The sequence below is a fragment of the Balaenoptera ricei genome, chromosome 5 (genome assembly GCF_028023285.1).
Source record: "Balaenoptera ricei isolate mBalRic1 chromosome 5, mBalRic1.hap2, whole genome shotgun sequence".
Classification (NCBI taxonomy): domain Eukaryota; kingdom Metazoa; phylum Chordata; class Mammalia; order Artiodactyla; family Balaenopteridae; genus Balaenoptera; species Balaenoptera ricei.
Window position 1 is genome coordinate 124836275 of NC_082643.1, and position 25903 is coordinate 124862177.

The window sequence follows — 25903 nt, forward strand, 5'->3', positions numbered from 1 at the left end:
TGTCTTAATCTGTGTTTCTTATATAAATGGCACCTTGCATTTTGTGGACATTGAAATAAACCCCAGGATTTAGGACCGTGGTAAAGAAACCTGAAATTACTAATTTTTCCCTTACTGTGAGTTTAATTATCTCTGGTTAAAAAGACAGTTTTTTTTAAGCTTCAACAAGAAGAAATGTATATAAAAATACATACAATTGGAAGTATAGCAGAGAGATGAAGAACTCAGTGTCTGAAATTAGGCAGTCCTGGATTTGAATCCCATCTCTGCTATTTACTAGCTCGGTGACCCTGGGTAGTTTTCTCGTATGTGTAGTAGTTGTAGTAATAGTAGTTACTTCATAGAGTCACTGTGAAGATTAAATTATTATCTGAATATTTTGTCTCTCATATTAGCAAGCAAATAGCTGGCAAAATTTTTAAAAGATATATGAGTCATATTTTTTTATAATACTGGATGCACCAAAAAACAAACAAACAAATGTGACTTTTGGGGTGTTAAACCTGGATTAAGCATTTGAATCCAAAGACTAACAGATCTTCAGACCTGCAGGCTGCCAGTGAGGAGAGCAGTACCTTTAGGTGGTAGATGTTGGATGCTGGGCTCAGACAAATGCACAAGGAAGTGAAAAATGCTGTGGGCCTTCACTTAACCTCTGGGCCTCTGTTTTTTCATAGCTGTCTTGAGAAGTGTATGGGTTGCTATTTAAGACCCTGTCTGTTTTTGACATATTTTGACTTTAAAGCAGAAGAAAGAAATTAAAATAAAAGAAGAATCACTACAAAAATTGTGGAAGCAACCAAGATGTCCTGCAGTAAGCGAGTGGATAAATAAACTGGTACATCAAGACAATGAAATATTATTCAGCACTAAAAAGAAATAAACTATCAAGCCAGGAGGGGAAGGGGAGGGTGGGATGAACTGGGAGATTAGGTTTGACATAAATACACTACCATGTGTAAAACAGAGAGCTAGTGGGAACCTGTGGTATAGCACAGGGAGCTCAGCTCGGTGCTCTGTGATGACCTAGATAGGCAGGATGGGGGAGGGCAGGAGGTCCAGGAGGGAGGGGATATATGTATCCATATAGCTGATTCACTCCATTGTACAGCAGAAACTAACGCAACATTGTAAAGTAACTATACCCCAGTAAAAAAAAAGAAATGAACTATCAAGCCATAGAAAGACATGGAGGAACCTTAAATGCATATCACTAAGAAGCCAATCTGAAAAGGCTATATACTACATAATTCCAACTGTATGACATTCTGGAAAAGGCAAAACTATGGAGACAGTAAAAAGATCAGTGGTTGCCAAGGGTTAGGAGGGAAGGAGGGATGAAGAGACAGAGCACAGAGGATTTTTAGGGTAGTGAAACTACTCTTTATGATACTGTAATGGTAGATACATGTCATTATACATTTGTCCAAACCCATGGAATATACAATGCCAAGAGTGAACCCTAGTGTAAACTCTGGACTTCGGGTGATAATGATGTGTTGCTGCAGGTTCATCACTTGTAACAACTATACCACTTGCTGGGGGATGTGGATGGTGGGGAGGCTGTGTGTATGCAGGGGCGGGGGTGTCTGTATTTCCCACTCAGTTTTACCGTGAACCTAAAACTGCTCTAAATAATGAAGCGAAGTGTACTAAAAATAATAATAACAGTGCAGATGGGAGGAAATGAAGAAGGAGAGAAGAAATAAAAAGGCTACTCACTGAGCCTGCCCTCAGCGCCACTGCCTGTTTTACACACTAGGCCTTTCCACTCTCTGCGGCTCTCCCTCTCCTCCAGCCTCAGTCGTTTCCATGTGGATGGTTGAGGCAGCATACCTCCCCACAAGGAATTCCTAGAAGCAGTGCCATAAAGCAGACCACCGCAAAACAGATCGTTGTTGGAAGAATTATATTTCCTTATACAAACAATAATACAATAGAGGATTGCTATCCTGCGCAGAACTTGCCATCAAATAAAAAAATATGTTCCAAATTCTCTAAAACGAGCATGAGTATACACTACACATCGATCGGGATCCTGTGTCCCTTGAGTGATTGGTTGATAAAAATACAACTCTGGAAATAATCATGTTTTACAACCATTTTGGGGTAGTATATTCCTTTTTAAACCTTCCTTGGATCATTGTTACCCTTAGGATACAACCTGTCTCAACCAGCTGGGTCATGCAGCTACCCCTGTGGCCCGAGGTACAGGGCACTATGACCAGCTTGTAAAGGGTTGGCGTGGCTGAGGAGCAGTTCCCTAAAAAAGAAGTCCTCATTTGTTCCCATTACTAAGGAGAAGTACCGGAAATAAACACACACACACACACACACGCACAAAGGAGGAAGGAGAGGAAGAAGAATGCTGTTTTCTGTATCAAGGTAGTGAGGCACCTACCACGATGTTTTATAAGATTTTCCCTTTTAATGCAGAAAGAGAAAGTCAGTGTTTGTTCTATAACAGAATATTTAATGTATAAAAATTATTTTGCTTCACAAAAACTATGAATGTAGATGCCTTGCACTTTTATATTTCCTTTGTTTCTGGAAGTCTAGGTCAGATGCTCCATAAAGTTTTTATCACCATGTGATCTGTAAAGCATATGTTCCACCAGAAAACGCTTCTAGTCACCAGCTCTCTGGTTTCCATAGAGGTGATGATGGAAATTTATGTGTAGTTCCAGACTAGCCTTATGCTGCAAAGGATGTTTATAAAATATTAACTTCTGATAAAGGGGATAATATTTTAAAACATTCTTGATCCCCAAATAATGTTGCATATTAATGGTTATATAGCATTTGGCTTCAGAATTTCGTACTGCATAAGCTTTGATTTCATACTTGTGTAAGTATCCTGCTAGAAACAAGTGGAGGTGCTTGTCTTTCTCACAGGGTTAGAGGGAGTCTGCTTCATCTTCCAAATAAATGCTTTTGACCATTACTACCATTTTTTTGTTCAGCTACTGACAAAAAAAAAAAACAGCAGTTTTTATCACCCAGAATCCCAAATTTGAGTCAAGCCCAGTTTCATAGGAATATTCTATCTAAACCAGGGGGGTCAGCAAACTACAGTCTGCAGGTCAGATATGTCCCACAATCTGTTTTTGTAAGGCCCATAAGCTAAGAATAGTTTTACGTTTTTAAGTGATTGAAGAAAAATCAAAAGCAGAGGAAAAAACATGAAGTTCTAATTTCAATGTCCATAAAGCTGTATTGGCACACAGCCACAACTCATTCATTTACATACTGCCTATGGTTGCTTGCACACGACAAGAGCGATTTGAATAGTTACAGGAGGGCCCGTGTTCTCCACAACGCCTAAAATATTTGCTCTCTGGCCCTTTGCAGAATAAATTTGGTGGTCCCTGATCTAAAGAATTTTTCACCATCTGCCACTCTACCCACACACTCATATTCATAGTCATTCCTCCCTCTCTCCCGCCCTCCTTTCCTCCCTTCCTCCCCCTCTTTTCCTTCCTCTTCACATGCATATATCATTTTGAATCTGGCAATTGCAGTTACAAAGAAATCAAATTGTGAGCCTACAGTAAATGCTAAGCGGAAACAAGTTTTAATTTCCCTTTGACTTGTCAACTCTCTCCTCCCTGTGTACTTTCCCTTTCCTCTACTGCCTTTATATAGAATTTCTAAGGCCATGCCATTTCCCAAACGTAGTTTGTTTTTAAGGTGGGGGTTGGAGCTTGATACATTTTTTAACTTCCATGGAAAGTTCCCTGTTAGTATGTGGTCCCATTTTTAACCTATTTGTAGACACCCCCGATTATCTAAAATCACTTTCACATGGGGCTGAGGTTAAGCTTTATTTCTCTTGGCATGTCCCTGCCATAGCAGACACTTCCTCTTTGCCTTGAAAGGACAAAACGATGTTCAGCTGTCTGGGCTTAGGCCCAGTATTTGATTTATACATTATTTAATTTCCTCCTGAAAATTGGAAGCAGGACTTTCAGGAATGGAAGTCAGTATTTTTCATTTGTTTAAGAACACTTTTAGGTCTAATATAATCATCAGTAGTAGATGTCAGCCTGATTAGGGGGTGACTTAAGGTAAAGCAAATAAAACATGAATACAAAGGAAAATTATTTGACAGTGGAAAAGATCTGAAGTTTTTGAATAACCACGTTGTATGTGTTAGTAGGTTTTTTGTTTGCTAGTGTTCATTTAACAAACTTTTCTGTGCTGCATTTTGGGGCACCTGTCTTTACCCACTGGCGGAAAGACCTCTAACCATTATGTTATAGTTGAAATTGGGGGATTAGAAGTTTGAGGAGAACTTAATGTAACCATTCCAGTAATTTTACAGAGGATTTTTGGTTTCTGTCTGAGCTGCTACTGCAGTTTATCTCCACAATTAAGTTCATACGCATGCCAGGATATGAATGCCAAAATGGTTTGAAATTCTTACGGCAGTGGACTCAGGAAATTAAAAATTAACTCTGGAAATACCATTTCTTGTTTTACATCCACTTTTGGATAGTGTATTCCTTTTTAAACCTTCCTTAGATCATCGTTACTCTTAGGTTACAGCCTGTCTCCTTTTTGCACCAAAGTCCTTAGAAGTCTGGCACACCTCCTCCCTCCACTTCCTCACTCCTAACTCACTCTTCAAACCCTGGCAGCCTGGCCCCTCCCTCCCTCCACACTGCTGAGCTGATCTTACCCAGGATTTCCTCATCTCCAGCCCAGTAACCAGCTCGAAGTGCTCGGCTTGCCTGGCCTTTCTGCTCTGTCTGCCAGAATTCACACCCCGTTCCTGAACCGCTCTTCCGGTTTTCCTGTGAACGCTCTTAGATTCCTGTAGTTCTTCCTGTCTTTACAGACTCTCTCCTTGTATCACACTAAGCCGAAGTGTTCCCCAGGTTCTGTTCCCTGGATCACTTCTTCCCCTACACTCTTAGCCTTTCCCTTCTCATCCTTCCTCAGTACCTCAGACATTTGAGGAGAACCTGGAGGCAGCAAGGAGCATACTTTGAAAACCACCCCAGTCCTGTGAAACTACTTTTGAGCCTCTGAATACAGCCCGCCCTGTGCCACCTCTGTGCCTTGCTCAGGAGTGTGCCTTCCCATGGAGTGCCTCGCTGCCAACACCAGCGTTTTCACGTTCTCACATTCCTTTAAAGCTCATTACCAAGGGATCTCCTCTTTGATGTAGATATTTTCTCTTCCTCGTCCGAGCTGCAGTGGGGGGCAGCCTGATATACTTAGAGCAAAGGTACTGGGGTCACCACTTACCTGATTGTGTGATATTGGGCAAACTTACCTAAATGCTTTAAATGTCGGTGTCTGCATGTATAAATTGTGAGGGAGGGGGAATGCTGCCTACCTCACTGGACTGTTGGATGGATTAGACATGTGAAGATCTAGAACATTTGGGAGTCCATCAGTAGTGGTACTGGTGGTGGTGCTAACGGTAGTAGTGGTAACTGTTATCAGCAGCATCAATATTATTCTCCCGCACCAGCATCTTAGGTTTCTCATATGTCAGTTATTTCACTTTCTGAAAAGCATTTACACAATTGTCTTATTTCCCCTTCTGAATTCTAGGCTCCTACAGGTTGTCTTTATATTCCCTTCCCAAGAGCATTGAACAGTGACTTGTGCATAGGTTTTCCTAAATGAATTGAGTTGAATAGAATAGCCCTTCTCCTCCCCTAAAGAAATACTAGCTTCACGGTGTGCTTGGGATTCAGAGCTGGTATGTTTGTAGCTATATCTTCATATTTCCATGAAATATTAGCATACTGAAAAGTCTCTGCCTGTTGTTATATTTTGTCACACTGAATCTTGAAACTAGCCTCTAAAATTATTGCATTTTAATTTCTCAGAGACTTAAGGACCTATATATTTAGAGCTAGTCTGAAATAATTCTTATTTTTGAAAAAAAACTACTAAACTACTTTGTATTTGATACTCAAATGCTATCAGTAGTAAAATATTTAAAATAAGGTAAATTAATATATATTTAATGTTTCTTACATTAAAATATTTCTGTCTTTTGATTTTATACTTTCTGACATAAAATCAAAGCCAACTGCAGTTTTTTTGGCTTATATAACTAGCAGTTTTTCTTCTTCTGTTATGTTTTTCCTTACAAAACCCTTACTTTCTGTCTCTAAACATATTTCTGGAAAGCAGATTTTCTGCTTCTCAGAAGCATCACTTCTTCACAGATCACACATTATCCTGGTTACAATAACCTCTAACTGCTTTGTTGTTCAGAGGACCAGGAATGTAGAACAGGTTCTGCTGATGATTTTTAAAGGAGAAAGTAGAAGAAGAGTTGTACTGTTGCTGAACTGAACTTCTATAACAGGGGAGTCTGAAGCTAGTGGATTTGACTGACAGATCAGGCAGGCATTGAGGCCTTGGGAAAACAGCATAAGTTCACGTGGAGTACTTTTTAAAAGTACCAGCAACCGAAAGTCACTAAGATCTCCCCTGATCAGGCGTTCATCAGTCAGAAAGCCTTTTTGGAGCTGCAGTTTTGCAGAGCTCAGTATTGGGTGGTGTTCTCAGAGCTTTGAACCAGGTGTGCTTCACCTGAGTTAAGCCTACCTCTCCGGCGAACCCTGGGTTAGGGTAGTGATGGGGTCAGGGAAGGGAGGGGGTGGCCAATGGACAGACTGAATTTACACTTCGAATACTTTCAGGAATTATTTGCAACCACTCGGGAATATAAAATAGTATCACAACTGAGAGCTTTATTTCACATTCCATTTAGCTCTAATCTCTACTTAATCTCTACTGTTCTTATTTGGTTACTAGGTATTTAGTGCAGCCCCATTTTGTGGAAGGCTGGCCAAAAGCACACTTGAAATCAATAGTAGTCAAAGCTAGCTCTACTGAATCTAGATTAGAACATGAGCATAAAGGTTCATTGGTTCTGAAGTTTGTGGGATAAGTTGTTTTATATTTTTGTTTTTTAAGTCTTAACAACCTGCCTAAGCAGTATAAACAATGTAAAGTGATAAATACAGCACCTGATCTAAGGCATAAATTCCACATTTGGTAAAAAACCAAACTGTTAGGACTAAAGTCCTAACTTTAGTTAACATTAAGTCAAATACCAGACTTGTCCTTATTCATTCATTCAACATATATTTACTGAGCAACTACTATTTGCCAAGTAAGTTTCCAGGCACAAACAAAATAAACAAAAGTCTGTACTATTTGTGGTCTTCATTTTTGTGAGGAGAAAGAAGACATCAACAAAATAAGTTAAAATGTAATATATTAGATGACAATAACAGAGGAGGAGCAAAATAAAGCAGGGAAGGAAAAAAGGATTATAGGGAGGAGGCCACAGGTTTAAATGAAGGTGGCCAGGGAAAATCTCACTAAAAAAGGTGACAACTGAGTAAAGACCTGAGGTAAGTGAATTGTGCAGTTTAGTTATCCAAGAGAAGAGCATTCCAGAAGGGGACCAACAAGAGCAAGCGATCTGAGCAAGACTGAGCTTTCTCCATGTTTAAGAATAGTCAGGAAACCAGGGTAGCTGGAGTGAAGAGAGTGAGGTGTTCCAGTGTCCAGTTGAAGAAAGTGGAGGGGGTGATTGATATCAAATGATAGATCAAGTAAGTTGAGAACCGAGGATTTACCATTGGATTATGATCTTGACAGAGAAATCCAGGTAACAGGTGAATGAGAGTTCGCTGTACATTATTCTCTCTACTATTGTATATGTTTGAGTTTTTCCTAGTTAAAAAAAATGTTTAAGTGAGAGGGGGAAAAAATATAATATTATTCTCTCCTTAAATGTTCACTAAGGACTCAATCTCATCTATCTCCCCTTTCACCTCTATTCTCAAGAGAAAGAGTTGGTCAAGTTTACAAAGTGGGGTGGAGCTGGTGTGAAAGACACTTAAAATCATTTTTCAGACACTTAGAATGGCAGAATTAAGGCAAAGTTTTCCAAACTTGGAATACTGTCCATTTCATTCTTCCCCTCCTTAAGTCTTGTCAACACGCGGTTCTAGTTACATGCACAATTTTAATTGAATTTAGGGACTAGTCTCCAAATAAAATTTCCATTAACTTCCAAACTGAACAGCTCCAGACTCGAGCTTTGTAATCTATTAGCTATATCACCCCTCCCCCCACAAAGGAAGTTGAGTTTTTGTTTGCTTTCTTTTCTGATTTTCATTGAGACTTCTCTAGTTGCTAAGAAAGAGAATGGATTTAACACAAAGATAACATCTGTCTTTGACCATGACCCATGTTAGAATCATCATTCAAAAAACTAGCTTTAAGTTTTCCTGTAGATTCCATAATCATTACCAAAGAAGTTGGACCTTGAGGTTTTTCAACTTTATCATATTTTGTATAAGTACCGCGTGCTAACCGATGGTGCCATTGGAGCTCCATCTTTATCATATTTTGGATGATAACCTGTGATCCGAAAATCAGTTGTACAGCCCAGAAGGTTATCTGGACCCCTAATGAGCAGCATGATCTAAGAAAACGGCAGCTAGAAGCAACTGGCCCCGCTGAGGTATGCTGAGCACCGTTGTTTTGGAAGTATGGTTGGCAGGGAGGCAGTTGCACTCTGGGCACGAGGTCCATCTGGCACCTTTTCAGCAGAACGTTTTGATAATTTGTTGCCAAGACAGCATTTGAAGCAATGCATAAGTAATGCAAGGTTACATATACATAGAGAAGAATAGAGGACACTTTTTAACATTCTCTCTCTCATTCCTTCAACCAGCCAACATAGGCCTGCTCCAGTCGCCTATACTTCCAGGGCCCCAAGGATCTTCACCTTCTCCCCCCAAAAAACTACAGAGTTGTCATCACAACGTGACAACACACACATGGTTGATATGGTGCAGAGGAAATGACCTACCTGAATTTGGCTCTATCATAATGCCCTTTCCCCAGCCACAGTGATTGGGCCAAGCCACTCGGAGACGTGCCACAGGAGTTTTGGTTACTAAAATGAGAATATGAGGACTCTCTGGTGGCTAAAGCTGTAAGATATAAAACATAGAAACTGTGCATTGTCGTGTTTTCTACCACGTGGGGAAAACCACTCTGTAGTGAGAGAGAAATAAAGGCAAAGTACACAGAGAAGCATAGATCAAAATCGTGGACAGAGAACCAGTCCAGGTGGTCTGTTGAGGCCCAGCCACACTACTGTCCTCAGGTTCTGTTAGATCCAATAATATCCTTATAATGAATTTCCCCTTTTGATTCAAATTGAGTTTCTATCCCTAGCAGTCAAGAACTAATATACAGCAGATGTCACAAATGATTGCAAATATTTGGAAACATAAGAGAAGCTGAGGCAGAATTTAATCCACCTTGCTAAGAGGCGTTCACATATGTAGTGTGAAAACTACTCATTAGTCCCTGTTGATTAAAGTTAGCCTGGTCGTGTTTGTTACGGCAATTAAAGAATACATGCCTTAAAGTCTTTTCAAGACTTGGGTTTCTTCTTAAAGAAAATAAAAGTGTTCATTAAAAGATTGATATAAAAAGTTAGTAATTCTGAGGTTAACCCAAAACTTAGCATAATCTTCCTTGGGAACATTTGTATATGTGTTGGGGGGGTGGTTTAAATTCCACAAATATTACTAAAATGAGCAATTGGCAGAAAGATGGTTTAAAATATTTTGTTTCAGCATGTAAAATCTCGTTTTATTACAGAATTCTTTTGTTAAAGGCACGGCTATGCTGGGTTGCTGCCAGAGTGATGGGATCTTAACAGCCTAGTTAATTTTAAAAGATTTACAAATGCTGGGCTTCGAACTAATGATAGTAAAATATACTTCACACTTTAATATAGTGCTTAAACTCATGCTACATCTTGTGGACTTAATATTGCATCTGCAGATGAGGGGGGTTGTGGGTGTGTGAATGTAGATATTTTATTTCAAAGAGAACAGAGTTGGTGGGGGAGAGCAGGACAGACCTGTAAAATAACTCAGAATTTCTCCTGACTCTCACATTCTTCAGTGTAATTATAAAATATGTACAGAAGATATTTGAACACACTGTATCAAAGATGGTATGGGTTTATTTCCAGTTAGATGCCAGCACAATAAAACGGAGGTGCTTGTTACCAAGGAGTAGCCTATCTTAAGTTTCGTGATTAGATCTCCAAGTGAAAAAGTACAGCCCTTAAGAGGAAATTCTTGGCACTTGCTCCTCTTTACAACATTATAGGGTGCTTTTATGTGTATATTTTATCATTCATAATAGAGAATACATTGACTAAGATTGCAAAATAGTTTCCATTGTATCGTAATCCCCTTGTGTCCAGTTGACTCACCTCCATGAAAAAAAATTCTGTTCAGTTAGAAATATCTACTGGTCTCTTTCCAATGATACGTTTTTTGATGGTTAGTTTAAAATGATGAGGTAAAATGTATGGGTACAGTCATGAGATTTACTAAATAGACATACTCAAATTCACTAAATTTTACATTTTAGATTTTAAAAACTATAGATGAATAATCTATGCTTTAAAAATTCACCATTAGCTCCTTAAATATACCAACTGTTGCATTTCTGATAACAAACCAATCCCACCAAGTGACAATTTAATACATCTTTTAAATTAAAAAAATGTTGAATGTGATTTCTTCATTATCAACAAGTAGTTTCATCTTTTCTCCTTTTTTCACAACCCTTTCCATATCTGTGGATTGCTTTTATGGCCTTTCTCACAGTTTTTAGTTTATTCTTTACAAATGGAGACTTTCTGGCTCTTTTCATTGCTGAACTTGTCACAAATCTTGTTCTCTCATTAGAATTCTTATAAAGGAGTTTAGGTAACAGTAGTTAAGAAAGAATGTTTAAGTTTCATAGGCCGTTAAGTAATGGACTTAATGATCAGAAGAAAAAAACGTGAATGTTTTGGTAAAGCCTTCATAAACTGAATCATCTTTATTCTTCATCTGCATCTGGATTAAGAGTAACAGTAATGAAAATGATTAGCCAATGTGGCTTTTACAAGTATTTGTAATTTCTTTTTAAGTTATATTACATATATAATTTTTTAATTGTTAAAAGGCAAGCACTGTATCTTACTACTGGCTTTTAAATCAATAAAATCAGAGATCTTTTTTTTTTTTCCTTTTTAATGGACATTCAAGAAATAGTTCAAAGTGCATCTCGCTCCTTATAAGACAACAGGCCAGATAGTTTTTCAGATAAGGAAACAACTTCCTCAGTTTATAAATACCCCAGTGTGTAATGTTATTACCAAACATCAAAACCTACATATATTTAAATTTAAAAATTCACTTAATGGGTAATCTAAAATTACACATAGTTAATACGTGCTACTTGTAAATGCTAATCTTAACTTGGGAACTTGGGTTTTGTATTCCTTAACTAATATGCTTAAATTTGCGGTCTTAGTGTCTTATTATCCTACCTTTTTTTTTTTCAATAAATGAAATAGGATATAGATCTTTAGTTCCTCTTCATGTCAATAAAGACCTAAATAAGCACTTAGTTATACCTAGAGGCAGTTGTTGAATTGTTCTAGGGTACAAGAGGAAGGTCTGAGAAAGTAAAAACTACTTGTCTTCACTATGATCAACTCTGCTTTGTAACTTCTATACTCCCCAGCTGTGGTAGTTCTAGCCCAGTTGCATTCTGGCCTAAGTCATCTGGAAAGGGGAAGATAGATATTACAATGAAGGAGTCATAGGATTTAAGAGGATTTGAAGGGACCTCCCTGGTGGCACAGTGGTTAAGAATCTGCCTGCCGGGCTTCCCTGGTGGCGCAGTGGTTGAGAATCTGCCTGCCAATGCAGGGGACACAGGTTCGAGCCCTGGTCTGGGAAGATCCCACATGCCGCGGAGCAGCTGGGCCCGTGAGCCACAATTACTGAGCTTGCGCATCTGGAGCCTGTGCTCGGCAACAAGAGAGGCCGCGATAGTGAGAGGCCCGCGCACCGCGATGAAGAGTGGCCCCCGCTTGCCACAACTAGAGAAAGCCCTCGCACAGAAACGAAGACCCAACACAGCCATAAATAGATAGATAGATAGATAGATAGATAGATAGATAGAAATGACAAAATTTAATTAAAAAAAAAAAATAAAGAATCTGCCTGCCAATGCAGGGGACACAGGTTCGATCCCTGGCCCAGGAAGATCCCACATGCCGTGGAGCAACTGAGCCCGTGCGCCACAACTACTGAGCCTGCGCTTTAGAGCCCACGAGCCACAACTACTGAAGCCCGTGCCTAGAGCCCGTGCTCGGCAACAAGAGAAGCCAGTGCGGTGAAGCCCGCGCACCACGACAAAGAGTAGCCCCCGCTCGCCGCAACTAGAGAAAGCCCGCGCGCGGCAGCGAGGACCCCGCGCAGCTAAAAAAAAAAAAAAATTTTTTTTTTAATTAAAAAAAAAAAAGGATTTGAAGTGTAGTTACTATAGAGCAGTCGTTCTTAACCCTTTTGGGGTTATGGTTCCTTCTTAGAATATGATGAAAGCTTTGAACCGTCTCTCTACATATAAAAGTGTTCACAGGTTTCAGAATATTCTTAGACCCATCTAGCTATCCAAGGACCCTAGGTTAAAAATCTTTCTTATAGGGGGCTTCCCTGGTGGCGCAGTAGTTAAGAGTCTGCCTGCCAGTGCAGGGGACACGGGTTCGAGCCCTGGTCTGGGAAGATCCCACATGCCGCGGAGCAACTAAGCCCGTGAGCCACAACTACTGAGCCTGCGCGTCTGGAGCCTGTGCTCCACAACGGGAGAGGCCCGCGCGCCGCGATGAAGAGGGGCCCCCGCTCGCCGCAACTCGAGAAAGCCCTCGCACAGAAACGAAGACCCAACACAGCCAAAAAATAAATAAATAAATAAATAAATCTTTATTATATAGCCAATAAACACACAAAACTGGTGAAGTAATACTTGAAATAGCATCCAGTTCGTGTAACAAATAAGACAGTGTTGCTTTATTATTATTTGAGTTTGAAACAAAATAATATAATGTGAGCTTCTAAACAAATGGCTAATAAGCAACATAAGGATTATCTGTCAGAGGAAACAGAGACCACCTTAAAAATGTAAAAGTACAGAAGATATGTGAATATATACTGTTAGGTGTTTTAGAGTATCCTATTTGATGGTGATATCACTTAATATAAATCCATTTTTATTTATTTATATGCTATTGGGAAAGAAGAGCTTTCCTTTCTTTCAGGACAATACTACTGTCAATGAGAATGACATCTGTAAAATAAGTGTAAGATAAATAATCATGTTGTCTTCTCACTCCCTGTCATGAGCTGATGATACTTAGCGTTTGCTCACTGGGACCTGTCTTCAGATGCACCTTAGCTAGCTAAGTATTGTCAAGTCATTTTTTTCTATTTAACACAGATAGCCATTAACACCATACCATACTCTTTAAAATGACTTTAAGGATGCCAAGCAAGGCTGCTGATTGAGCAGGACCAGCCTGCAGCTGCTCGGAGGATGGGAAAGGAGAAACGAGTTCATTATATATATTAAATGGGTGTGGGGGGTGAAGGCAATCAAAAGGTAAAACTTCCACTTATAAAATAAGTAAGTCCTGGGGATGTGTAGCGCACAGCATGGTAACTATAGTTAATAACACTGTATTGTGAATTTGGAAGTTGCAGGGAGAGTAGATCTTAAAAGTTCTTATCACAGGAAAAAGAAATAACTGATTGTGGTGATCATTTCACGTCATATACATATAGTGAACCTTTATGTTGTACTCCTGAAACTAATGTAATGTTCTATGTCAATTATATCTCAAAAAAAGAAAAAAGGTGGCGTAAAAGGTACTAACTCCCGAATCCTCCATTCTGTGGTCAGACTCCAGAATCCCAAGCTAGACAAGATCCAGGGAAGGCTGCCCAGAGCATCCCCGAAGCTCTGGAGTTTCAAAGGAGGCATTTTTCTGTGTGTGTTGCTGGGGCATGATGTGGGAGTTTGCAGTGAAGACGGTTGACAGATGATGAAACACGGGGTATATTAAAACTGGCTTAACACCCCTGCTTACACCCTCCCCCAGCCACTGCTTCCCAAGCTCCCACAACACTGGCAGGGAGGATCCAACCCTCCAGACTTCGAGAGGAGTCCTAGAGCTAGCTGAACTTTGCTTGGTCTCCTCTCCCTAGAATATCCCCTGTTGTGCTCTTCTCTCCTCTTTGCGGGGGGTCCTAGCTCTCCCATTCCTAAGTGCTTTTTACCCAAAGTTTGGTGCCTCTTGCAGGGCTTCAGTAGCCTTCTGAGCGTAACTTGGTCATCAGCACGCCCCGCAAGGGCTCACAAATACACACCTAGGATGACCCATTGTGCCCCAGACATTATTGCTTTTTTAGTCTACAGTAGGCAGTTATCTTGGCTGCAGTTGTCACAGCAAGAGCTGCATGTGTATGTGTGTTTGTGTGTATTTAAAACAAAAAAAGGTAAAAACCACTTTATATCTCTGTTCAGAGATGAGCTCAGCAGTAGACCTTTTTGTAGACTCCCGAAGGTCAAGGGGCTTGGTACGTTTTGGGAGTACAGCAGGGCCAAGGCTGGCGAGCCTACATGGAACTTGTCATCTAGTGAGGAGGCGAGGCAGACGTTTACCACTAATAGCTCTCTACCTGACAACTGTGATATGACAGAACAGTAGTACAGGCCGCTACCAGACCATAAGCCAAGGGGTCCTAAAGCAGCCAGGCGTGGGGAGGTAGTGAAGTTGCCGCTGGGAGCGCCTCTCAGTGGAAACAGTCACACTGAACCTTGAAGGGTGAGTACGTTAAACCAGTCCTTTGCACAATCTTGTTGCATGAAGGTGGGACTTTGTTTTCTTCACTGCTCTGTTCCCCAGGGCCTGGAACCTTGTAGGTGGTCAGTAAAGATTTGTTGAATAAATGAATGAATGGAGGCCTCCCAACATCTGTTTGCCTTCTCACCCCTCTCCTTCCCTACCACGAGGTTCTTGTTCTCTCTATACCCATACCAGTTGGCGTGTTCTTTTTCAAAACTAAAAATACTCCTTTCTTTCTTGTTATGGGTTCAATTAATGTTAGAAACTTTTAAAGTTCCCACAGCTGCAGATGGTTGTAGAAACAATAAGAATAAAAACCCCAGCTCTTTCCCTCTGTGGGATGATCAATTCATTTGTAAATTTTTAAAAAACAAAAACTATTATGGGTTTCTCCATGCAAGTAATAATGACCGGATGTACATATACTTCAGCCATATATTTTAGAGACCTCATAATAACTTACATCAGCAAAATTAAGCAACCCAGGGGGTTTTCCCCCTTCTCTAACATCACTAGGCTTCTAGAAATTCTTTTCTTTTGACTCTGTACTCTGTATGGCACTCTAGATTGTATGATCTTAACATAAACCCAGATGGATTCGTATCATAAAGCTTATTTTGCAGACAATCCAAGGGCAGTAGTTAGGTGATTCCTTAAATCTGAAACTTGCCCTCCAGAATTCTCACGTCTAGCCTCCCACGCTCGGTGAGGTGGTATTTTAAAGAACTTGAAATAAACGCCACTTGCTTCCCTCCAGTTCCCTTCCCCGGCTGGCGCTGTTCTGCGCTCTGATCTGCGTTCTTGGCAGTTCGGGGCACCCCTGGCCGTGTCTGTGCCTGTGACAGTCTGACTCCATCTGCGGCTCTGTGGCCAGGAGCCTGCTGCGCTCCCTTCAGTCACATCTGTGAGGCCCGGACATTCAGCCACCTTTCACCGCGTCTCAATGGGGCGGGGGAGAATGGGTCCTCGGCGTCCGCGTGAGCACATAATCTCCCAGGTAGCCTCCTCCTTGAAGCACCTCCAGTGCAGGCTATTCGCAAACAGCAGGACTCCACTCTCTACTGGGCTCCTAATCGCTCAGACACGTAGGGGAAGGAGGTCGCGGGGCTGTGAAAGTGAAAAGAAAAGCGAGGGGGCGGGGAGCTGAGCGCGCACCGTGTCCCCCGCCCCTCGCCACAGTCAGCGCCAGCTGCAGCCCAATTAAGCGCAACAGGGCACAGGTGTTCCAGACAGAAGATGCTTTTAACAAAACCACTTTCTTGAAAATACCTAAGGCCTTTAAAAGCACTGCAGAGCATTTCTTTTGGTGAATTCTTTAAAGCTGTTTAGTACACTTGACATACAAAGAAGCTGAAAAGCACATTTAGGCCTCACTGGAAGGCGAGCTTTCTTGGCGCCAAACATCAGGAGCGGCGCAGAGAGGGGAGCTCTGCCTCCGCGTGGATCCAGCGTGTAGTTGCCCAAGGAAGGGCTTGGGGGCGTCTCTCTCCTCCAGCTCCATCTCCCCATGTAGTCTACTCTGTACTGTGCAGCTCACCTACTCATGCATGGCCATATCCTTGTACCCATAAATTACTGTCCCTAGGATGCAGTTGTAGTTTTCCTGTGAATTCTTTAAAAAGCAGCCCTGACATGTGCTGATTAAACTAGGTAAATGAACTCAGCTCTCCGGAGCCACTTTTTTATCATCTGAGGTCTCCCTATAAATAAGCCTCCTCTTCTGGCACATTTAAAATCACTGACTTCTTTTTCTCCACAGATCTGAGTACACTCTGTGCCTGCAGAATGGGGTGATGGGAACCAAACAGAACTTCAGTTGGTTGTTTAAGCCACCTTCAGAAGTTTGTTACCCTTCCGTTTTTTTGGAGGATCCGGATAAGCTCTGAGAGGTAGTTAGGAGCTTAGTGGTGGCGGTTATGTTAGAATTTCAGCCTCCCTGTTGGAAGTGAGCAGCTCCTAGGCCTACTTGGAGCAGCAGCCCTTCTTCCCAAGCTTACATGCCCTCAAGGGTACGTGTTCCTGTTGTCATTGTCGTAATCTGTTTACAGTCAATAGAAAAGAAGTGCAGATTACTACCCAGGCCTTATCTGGAATGGAAATGACTGTGCTTGAAGTTTTATTGGGTTCCTCATCTCAGTGCACCAGGAAAACAGGTAGTGCTGCTGTGAAGCTGAAAAGAACAAGGGAAGGGTCACAGCACAGGAGGAATGAATACCCAAAATAGTGCCCGACATTTTCAGGTTTTCCTTCCTGTTGATTAGTTTTTTGGTAAACAGTTTTTGCCTTGACTGTCATTCTTAATCACGTCGTTTTAAAAAATTGCCGCTGCCTGTTTAGAAACCATGTTGGTTTTAATTTTCGCAATAAGCCTGTTTCTGTTTCACAAAGCTGAGCCACCTGTTTAAACTCTTCTTGTTTCGTGGATTGAGGGAAAGAACCGTAGGCTGTGTATAAGAGGTTTCGTTTTTTTTTCCACAGTGAAGTAAGACATTGTTCTTACTCTTCGTGGCATTCAGAATTCTGCACAATTGCCTCTTTTGCCCTTTTGCATTTAAAAGTGAGGTAATTAGATTTCCCAAGGTTCAATGGTCAAGAGCCTTCTCGTCCTGGGAAGTTGCCTCCCCACACCCCTCACAGGGGGAGTTGTCTCACGTAATCCAGTTATTGCTGTATTGTTGTTCTAAAGGCACTGCTTTTTCAGAGGACAAGCATAGCATGAAAATTCATACTCATATGTCCCTTTGCTTATATTGCCGACTTACGTTTTTTCCAGCAATTGAAAACAATTACTATTTTCCTCAGTGACTTTGTTTTGAGGGTTTCAAAACATTTTCATAAAAATCTTTTCCTTTCTTACCTTTTAGGAGCTCATCTCAAATATGCCTAAATCTTTCATATAGAGATTTCCTGCTTATTTTGTTATTTTTCAGATATCTGATAGATCTATTATTACTGCTGAATGAATGGAAAGAGGATTTGTGACGTTGGCAACAGAAAATGGGTGTCACGGCCACTGAAACACAGCCTGTCTTAGTCGCTCTGACAGTGAGACCTTAGGCCCACTCTGCTAGTCTTTTGTCTTGTTTACTCATTTCCCCAAACAGATAACATTTTCACCTTTCAGCAAAGCACATATATATTTTTTAGAACAACACAGAATACACGCTCTGTGTATTCTGTAAACACACGCTGGCTTTACAGAGCCAGCCAAGACATTTTGCTTTTACAGCCTAATGGCAAAAGCAACCTAACTGGTAATTGGCTAAAAATTCATTTAAATGATCTAGTCTGCAGCCTTTGGGGGAAGAGGACAGACAAGATGGTGAAGGGATTAGGGGAAAGCCTCCAAAATCCTTTTTGCCAAAGATGTTAAGGCGCCTAAGTGCCAAGAGTTTTCTTTCTAAACGGGTTAAACATTCCAGACAGTCTGTGACTCAAATTTGTATGTTCGTCTACACCCCTCAGTGAGGTTCTTCTGGGGCCTCATGGGGAAAATTCATCTGAATTCCCCCATCACTGAAACAGTCCCAGACTCCGTGTGATCTCAGAAGTGATGCCAGCAGAAGGATGAGCTGTGTGGCCCCTGTATGTACTGTAGATGCAGATACACATATGTATACCCTCGTTCAGCTTTCTTACAGACTTCAGAGGGAGTAATGAGAAAGTCCTAGTTTAAACTGAAGGGCCTTCTTCTCAGCTTCCATAGTATTCATTCCCAAATAGAGAGGTGTATTAGCACATTTATCTGAAAAGACCTCACCTTTCCAAGCTTAATACAGAAAAGTCTTCAGTAATTAGCTGATGCCAGATTACTTTCATCAAGTGAGACAATAGATAACGATTTGCACAATAAACAAATCTTCCATTTCAGTTCTCTAAACCAATATATATTACTGCATTGTTGGTAAATTTGGAGGAATCTTTCTCAATTAAAGTGTGGTTTTCTCCCCCATGACAACACGGAAAAAAATTTCCTGTCCCTGTATAACAAATTTTGATACCTAAGGAAGCATCCCTCAAACTAACAGGCATACTTGTATTCTCGCTAAAATTTCTGTTGCTCCTAAGGAAAGAACTAGATTCAAAGTAGTGCCCCAGACCGAAACATTTGCTTAAAATGAACATATATCACAGTGTTAAATAATTTTTCTTACTGAGTTTATCATTCCAAAAACTTAAATGTAACTGACAAAGTCTAGGTCATATGAAACTTAAGTAAAAATGTTACAGGATATTGGCCAAATGTTAGAAATATGTATATAACATGCACTTTGGGAAAATCTGTGGATAGTTAAGGAACTGTTCAATTCAATTCAACAAATGTGCATGGACTACGTGCAGGTCCAGGGCACAAGTTCGTGCTGTGGCTGCTGCCTTCTGACTCCGTTCAACAGACTGGTCCTCCTCCAGTCTCTCTTGCTCAGCCCCTTCCCTTTTCTCTCGGTTCTGGAATAGGTGAGAGCAAAAGAGAAAAGGATATAAGCTAGGCAAGAGCCATATTGTGCCTAGATTGAGCTGCTTGGTGTGGGTGAGCACCTCCCAGAGTGCGTGCTGAAGGTCAGCAGTGGCCCTAAAGGTAACCATTTATAGGTGTTCTGCCAAAAACAGAGGACAAGTAGAAGTTCTGTGGGAAAAACATCAGGTTAAAAAAATTAAGCGGATCATCATTGCTAGGCTTCACAGAAATCTTTAGCATTCCACTGTGCTTTGTGGGAGACAGAGTATATACAGTGCTACCTAAAACCTATTTGATCATGCAATACTTCTTCCTCTGAAAAGACACTAATATGTCAAGGGGAATGCTGGCATGGGCCATGAAAACAAGCAGGAAAGCTGCACTTTTCTTGGGAAGCATGGTATCTTGGAACTCACGCCAAAATAAATGACCCAGGGCAAATAGAAACCAGCCATCATGAAATGGATCTCCTAAGAATACTTGCATTACCGGGCCTGTCTTCTTATTGGAGTTAGGAGAGAAGAACCAATAATCTGATTAATGTTTTTCCTTTTGGAATTTCTACTAAAAAGCCCTTTTATGGGGAAAAAAATAAAAACAAAGGATCTTCTAGGAGTTATGCTCTGTCAGCTGCTAGCGCATCATCTGCTTGTGACTTGGGTTTAGAGCATTAGAGATGACTGTCACTGGCTAGCCTTTACTGTCATTATGGCCCACGTGACTTCTGAAAACTATCATTGTTATTTTTAGTGACATTTTCATGATAGAATTACTCTTTTTTTTTTCCCCCCCTCCATTTTGGATACTGAGGCTAGATCCTTGTAATTCCTGGTCTCTTTCTCCCCACCTTGCTCACTTTATTTCTTCTGCTCAGAATGCCCCTTCCTTTCCTGTGTGCATATCTAAATTCTGTCTTTCCCACTCCAGTTTATGAACCAATAATTTCTTCCTTCTTTCCCTACCAAAGCACTTTCCTTTTGCCTTGCTAGTGGTACCTCTTAATACTATGTCTTGGACATCTCTGGACCCTCCAGCTGGCCTCACCTAGTTGTTGCGCAGAGTAGCCATTCAGTGGGTGTTGATTGATGAGTGACGGGTTAATTATGAGTAGAGTTCTATTTCCTCTCAATTACTTGTTGTATATTGCTAAGCAAATATGAGAGGAAAATAAAAGTGGCAGAAAGGATTGCCTAATTGACTGGTTCTTCAGGGCGTCCCTTGTAAATAAAAAGAAACAGGATAAGGTTTATTGAAGCAAGTGTTGAATTCAGGCAGCCCTCAGCCACCCTAGAACAGCAAACAGCTGGGCTCCTTCTACACAAGGGAAGACAACCTCATATGAGGTGCTTGAGTACCAGTATTCAGCTGCTCTGTTTCCCTTGTCATTGTCTCCCAGAGATTCTAAAGGTCATCTCTGTGTAATCCAAACATTTCTTAGCGCTTTAGTCAAAACTCTGTCCAAGTTTTCTATACCTCACAATTCTGTAGAAATTGTTAATTAAGGGTCAGGCCAGTATTAAATATAGTTGGCAAATTATTGTGAAATGTTAACATATACCGAAGGCCCCAAGTTACTAACATCCAGCTTTCAAATGGCAGTTACTGCTCTGACCACCACCAGTGCCCCCCTCTGCCACTGCCGTAGAAGCTAAGGGCAAAGAGCAGTTTATAGCTTAGAGAAAAATCTATAGATGCAGATATGAAGGAAGGAAGGTTGATCTGCAAAGAGAAATTGCTCAGGGGAGCCGACCCCAAGGACGGCCTTCGAGGCCTCAGTGACCTCTCTTCCCACTACCTACATTTCCCTACCTTGACATGTTAGGCTACCTGAGATTCCAGTTATTAGAGGAGTATAATCATTTCTTGTTCTCCCAGTTTGATGACTGTGTACTGAGAGAGGAAGCCTTACTTGACTGTTGGTTCACTTTCTCAAATGTGCCAGCAATATTAGCCACCCGGCCACATGAACCAAATTCCAGGAATTTTGAGAGGTTCCAAGCAGCCTTGCGCCTCCCCTTCTTTCCTCAACCCAACCCAACCTCCCTCCCCCGCCGCTCACCACCACTCCATTTGCCATGCTTCCATCAGGCTCCACATACACCTCTGCGATGGGGCCACTGCATGTACAAAACCTGGGGGCACAAGTCCCGCAGCAGTTAATTAGTGAAGTCATTAGTAATTGTCTAGCACACGTGGTAGGTGTTCAGTAAATGTTTGTAGTCATTATGTGCTGGGTCCGGTATTTTCTGAGGGGAGTGTCAGGTATGAAGTGTGCAAGACATGGCATTGGCCCAGTGGTGGTAACCTCTACTCGGCTTAGCCTGAGGGGGGAGCCACACAGTGGAAACCTTTCCTGTACTGTCTCAGAGAAGCAGCTCGAACTGCACCAGCGAGCAGGAAATTCAGTCCTCTGTGCCCTTGCAGTGACTCTTCTTCCTGCTTTTCAGCCTTGCAACCATCGCTTCAGATTCTTGCACAGATGAAAGAAGTGCTGCTCAGATGGAGGGGAGGAGGGGATTGAGCTCTCCGTACTTGGTCCCTTCACCTCCTTCTGGAGGTCCCCAAGGTTCCCTTTGGAACAGAATAGAGCCAGTTTACCATGGGGGCGTTTTACGTGCTTTTATTGTGCTTATTAAATATCACATCTGATTTTCAAGTAGCCCTTTTTGCACCAGAATATGTGATGAAGTTGTTTCCCTAATCCCTAGAAGTTTTGTTTTTTCCTTCAACAAGTTGGTAGCCATTCTTTTTGGAAAAGCATTAACATGCATAACCACTATAGTCGACTTCAGTGCTCATTAATGAAGCCCAGAACTAACAGTTACATTGTCGTAATTTGACAAAGCCATCTAAATCTATGCATGTTTTTTTGAAAGCTCCCTAAACATGCTGCTAAATCCCCTAAAGAGCTACTAAACTGCTTTGGCAGCCATTAGCCCAGCATAAGCAGAGGAACTCTTTTCAGTAAGTGAACAAACAGAGAAAATATGCTGAATGGCTGGACAAATGTGTTTCAGCTGGCCCTTTCATTTACCGATATAAGGGTGCAGTCAATATCAATCACTGTTTTCCCTGTTGCCCTGAAAATCACAATATCTCTTTTCATCCCACAAGCTCTTTTCACCACAGTAATGTGTCTTTAGAATGACACTGGCATCAGCCCGCTTCCGCTGTCTGAAGTCCGGAGAGCTTAAAACACATTTCAGGATTCAAGACTTGAACCTTCCTCCCTTCCGTTTTCCTACCGCCCACTCTCTCCTCCCTCCCTCTGCAGCCACTCCACCCCTCCCCAGATTCTTTGCAATTCTCCCAGCTTTCCTCGCTGAGTAAACAGAATTCACTTCTCTGTTCTAATGCAGCTCTCCAAAGTAAACGGAGACAACTCTATCTGATATTCCTAAGATTTAAGAACTCATTAAGGAGATGCACATAAAGAAATGCTTTTACATGCTGGTAATAGATCACAGGTTGAAAGGAATGTGGAAATTCTGTGCTATGACAAGGTGTGCTGCTGTGCAGGCCCTCACTCTCCATCAGTGCCTCCTTCCGCGGCCCTCCCCTTATCGCTGGGCTTCTCCCCCGTCCACGCCCCCCCCCACAGACATCCTTTGTCGTCCCGTCCCGTGTTAGAGGGCTGCGCCCTGCACGTCCGCTCCACCTTTACAATTGTAAGCTCCTTAAGAGCAAACGCCATAACATGTATCTTTTTGTCGCTCCTGGATCTCAGTACTTAATATGTTGTTTTGAAATGAAGGTGATTACTTTTTATCCTTTTGAAGACAAGTGGAATGACTCCCAAAGATAAATTTTAGGGATAGGCTTATAGTTGTAGAAGTTACCACGGATGAATATTTCAAATGTTAACATTTCTAAAAAACAGTATTGATTGTTTTCTCTCTCCTTTTTTTTTTTTGTTTTTGTTTTTGTTTTTGTTTGTATTGTTTCAGATTATAGCCGTATGTAAAGAGGCAGGCCTTCTGGCTCTGGAAGAAGACATTCAAGCCAAAAGCATTACGAAAAAACACTTTACTCGAGCCTTGAGCATCGTGACACCCAGACTTCCTGAATCACTGAGACGTTTCTATGAAGATTATCAAGAGAAGAGTGGGCTGCATGTGCTCTGAGAAAATATACATATTCATTTTGCTAAAAATACTTTCTAGAGAAAACTTGTTTCTTTTTTAAAGAGTGTCAGAATAGCCCTTAATAAGCAAAATGTCTGAAATATGTTGACTAGATTGAGGGGCTTCAGTTCTTATAGACATTTTGAATCATATGGCAACAATGAAAATATCCATGAAAAATCTCTGGACAAGAGTTTAAGTCAGTTTTATCCGGAAATGTGTGCTGAGTTTTAAAAGGCAAACTTTTAGCTTTTTCATTATTTGACCTGGTTCATTCCTCCCATGGAATGCTTTCCTTACTCCAGAATCCATTTCAGTGCATTTCCAAATACCAAAACTGTGGGCATCAGTTTTATACAAGAACATAGAAAATGCGTGTAGAAGATGAAAGCACGGTGAAAATTATTTACAAACCTCTAATTTTGAAGGCCAGCCCATGAAATGGCTAAAGCACCAGCTAGGCTTATGTGACCTTGTTTCCAAATACGTATTTGTTCTCATTATAATTCAGACTTAACATTTTCGCTTTATCCTTCTTAACCTGTACTTATGGCAATTTAGAAAAGAATTGAGAGTTATTTCACATACTATAATGCCCTTTGAAAGTTTAAAAAATTGGAAATATAAGCCCAGTCCAGACCTAGAAGTACTTGTGTTTATTTTTTCTTTTTCTTGTTTTCATAAAAATGCTATAAATTAACCATATGAGGTATTCATGTTTTAACTTGTATGCATTTCCAGGTTACCAATAAACTTCTTCAGTTCAAAGAAAAACCAACTTGTACTCTTAATCATATTGTCTTACGTTGCATTCTAAATATCTGTATTTATGCTCCAAATTATTTATCCTTGAGATTTCTTGACACTTTAATACTCCATAAATATCCTTGAAAAAGCTGTTGGAAATTGATTGGTTGACTTCCAGTTCAGAAGCTGGCAATGAAAAGAATGTGTACTTAAACCCAGTCACTGTAGATCTTTGAAAATTCCCAGAAAGACAAGTCAGGCGAGAAATACCTGATTATCAAAATAACTGGGCTGTACAGTTTTGTGGTGGTAGATATTCTGAAATCACATCTCAGCTATTTCATCCTTTGACTATCAGAAATAGATTTGCGGGCTTCCCTGGTGGCACAGTGGTTAAGAATCCACCTGCCAATACAGGGGACACGGGTTCGAGCCCTGGTCTGGGAAGATCCCACATGCCATGGAGCAACTAAGCCCGTGTGCCACAACCACTGAAGCCTGCGCTCTAGAGCTTGCGAGCCACAACTACTGAGCCCACGCACCGCATCTCCTGAAGCCCGTGCGCTCTAGAGCCTGTGCTCCACAACAAGAGAAGCCACCGCAGTGAGAAACCCGCGCACCACAACAAAGAGTAGCCCCCGCTCACCACAACTAGAGAAAGCCCGCGTGCAGCAACGAAGACCCAACACAGGCAAAAATCATAAACAAAAATAAATAATTTTTTTTAAAAAGTAGATTTGCAAGGTGTTTTTACCCAGACTACATTGGTTTATTAGTACATAAAACCACCCAAGGGACGAAGACTATTACTACCATTTAGGAATGTGCTGGGAATTCCCTGGCCATCCAGTGGTTAGGACTCCACGCTTTCACTTCCAAGGGCCTGGGTTCAATCCCTGGTCTGGGAACTAAGATCCCGCAAGCCATGTGGTGCGGCCAAAAACATATATATATAAATGTGCTGTCAAATAAAAGTCACTAGTCACATGGCTATTTGAGATTTTAACTAAAATTAAATAATATTAAAAATATAGTTCATCAGACATGTTAGCCACATTTCAAATGTTCAAAGGCCACATGTGACAAGTGTCTGCCATATTGGACAGAATAGATTGTAGAACATTTCCATCACTCAGAAAGTTCTGTTGGACTCTCTTGATTTAGAAAATAAGGCTTACACATTGAAATAAATAGAACCTCAAAGTTACTTTTGTGCTTCCCATTATCCCTTTAGTTATTAGGAGACCGTAACTTCCCTCTAAGTGCTGGGGCACAAGAAAATAAGAGGAAAACTTATCCCCAAAGGCCTAAACAGGAAAATTAAATACCGTTGCCAATAAACGAAAAACCAGAACAATAAGCTTGAACCAACACTGAGGCTCTCGGGCTGGGGCTGCGCACTGGGGAGGAGGATGGCCACCTCATCAGCAAGGAGTTTAGGTGTTAATGGCCACTCAGACCCTTCAGCCCATACAATGTTGGAAGTTGTGACTGAGCCTCGTACATAGTGTTCAGATCTTTAAAGACCAACACCTTCAGTGTAAGGGCAGACGAGACAGCCTCCCACAGGCCAGGGAGACCACAAGGAACTTCTCTCGACTTGGTCTGTGCTTTGGAATAAAAAAGAGGATTGACTATGGGCTCACACGACCATGGCTTCAGGGTTTGAATTCATACAAACTCTGACACAGAGCTCAAAACCTAGAAATAAACATGAAGACAGAATCCAAGCTAGAAATATCCTTTGGGTGACCAACAGTTGCACTACTTGGAGGAATATATCCTCACCCTGGCCACAGAGGATTCCAGCAG

At 41.3% G+C, this 25903-nt stretch overlaps 1 protein-coding gene across 2 annotated transcripts in view; it reads left to right on the forward strand.

Annotated features, from left to right (window-relative positions):
• The window catches only part of AFG2A (AFG2 AAA ATPase homolog A), a 339619-nt gene extending 315515 nt beyond the window's left edge, over positions 1 to 24104 (forward strand). For both annotated transcript variants that reach the window (XM_059923550.1, XM_059923551.1), the window contains exon 16: positions 23168 to 24104. In XM_059923550.1, the coding sequence (XP_059779533.1) occupies positions 23168 to 23344 (177 nt within the window). In that variant the 3' untranslated portion in view covers positions 23345 to 24104. The remainder of the gene's footprint in view (positions 1 to 23167) is intronic.
• The last annotated feature ends 1799 nt before the right edge of the window (positions 24105 to 25903 follow it).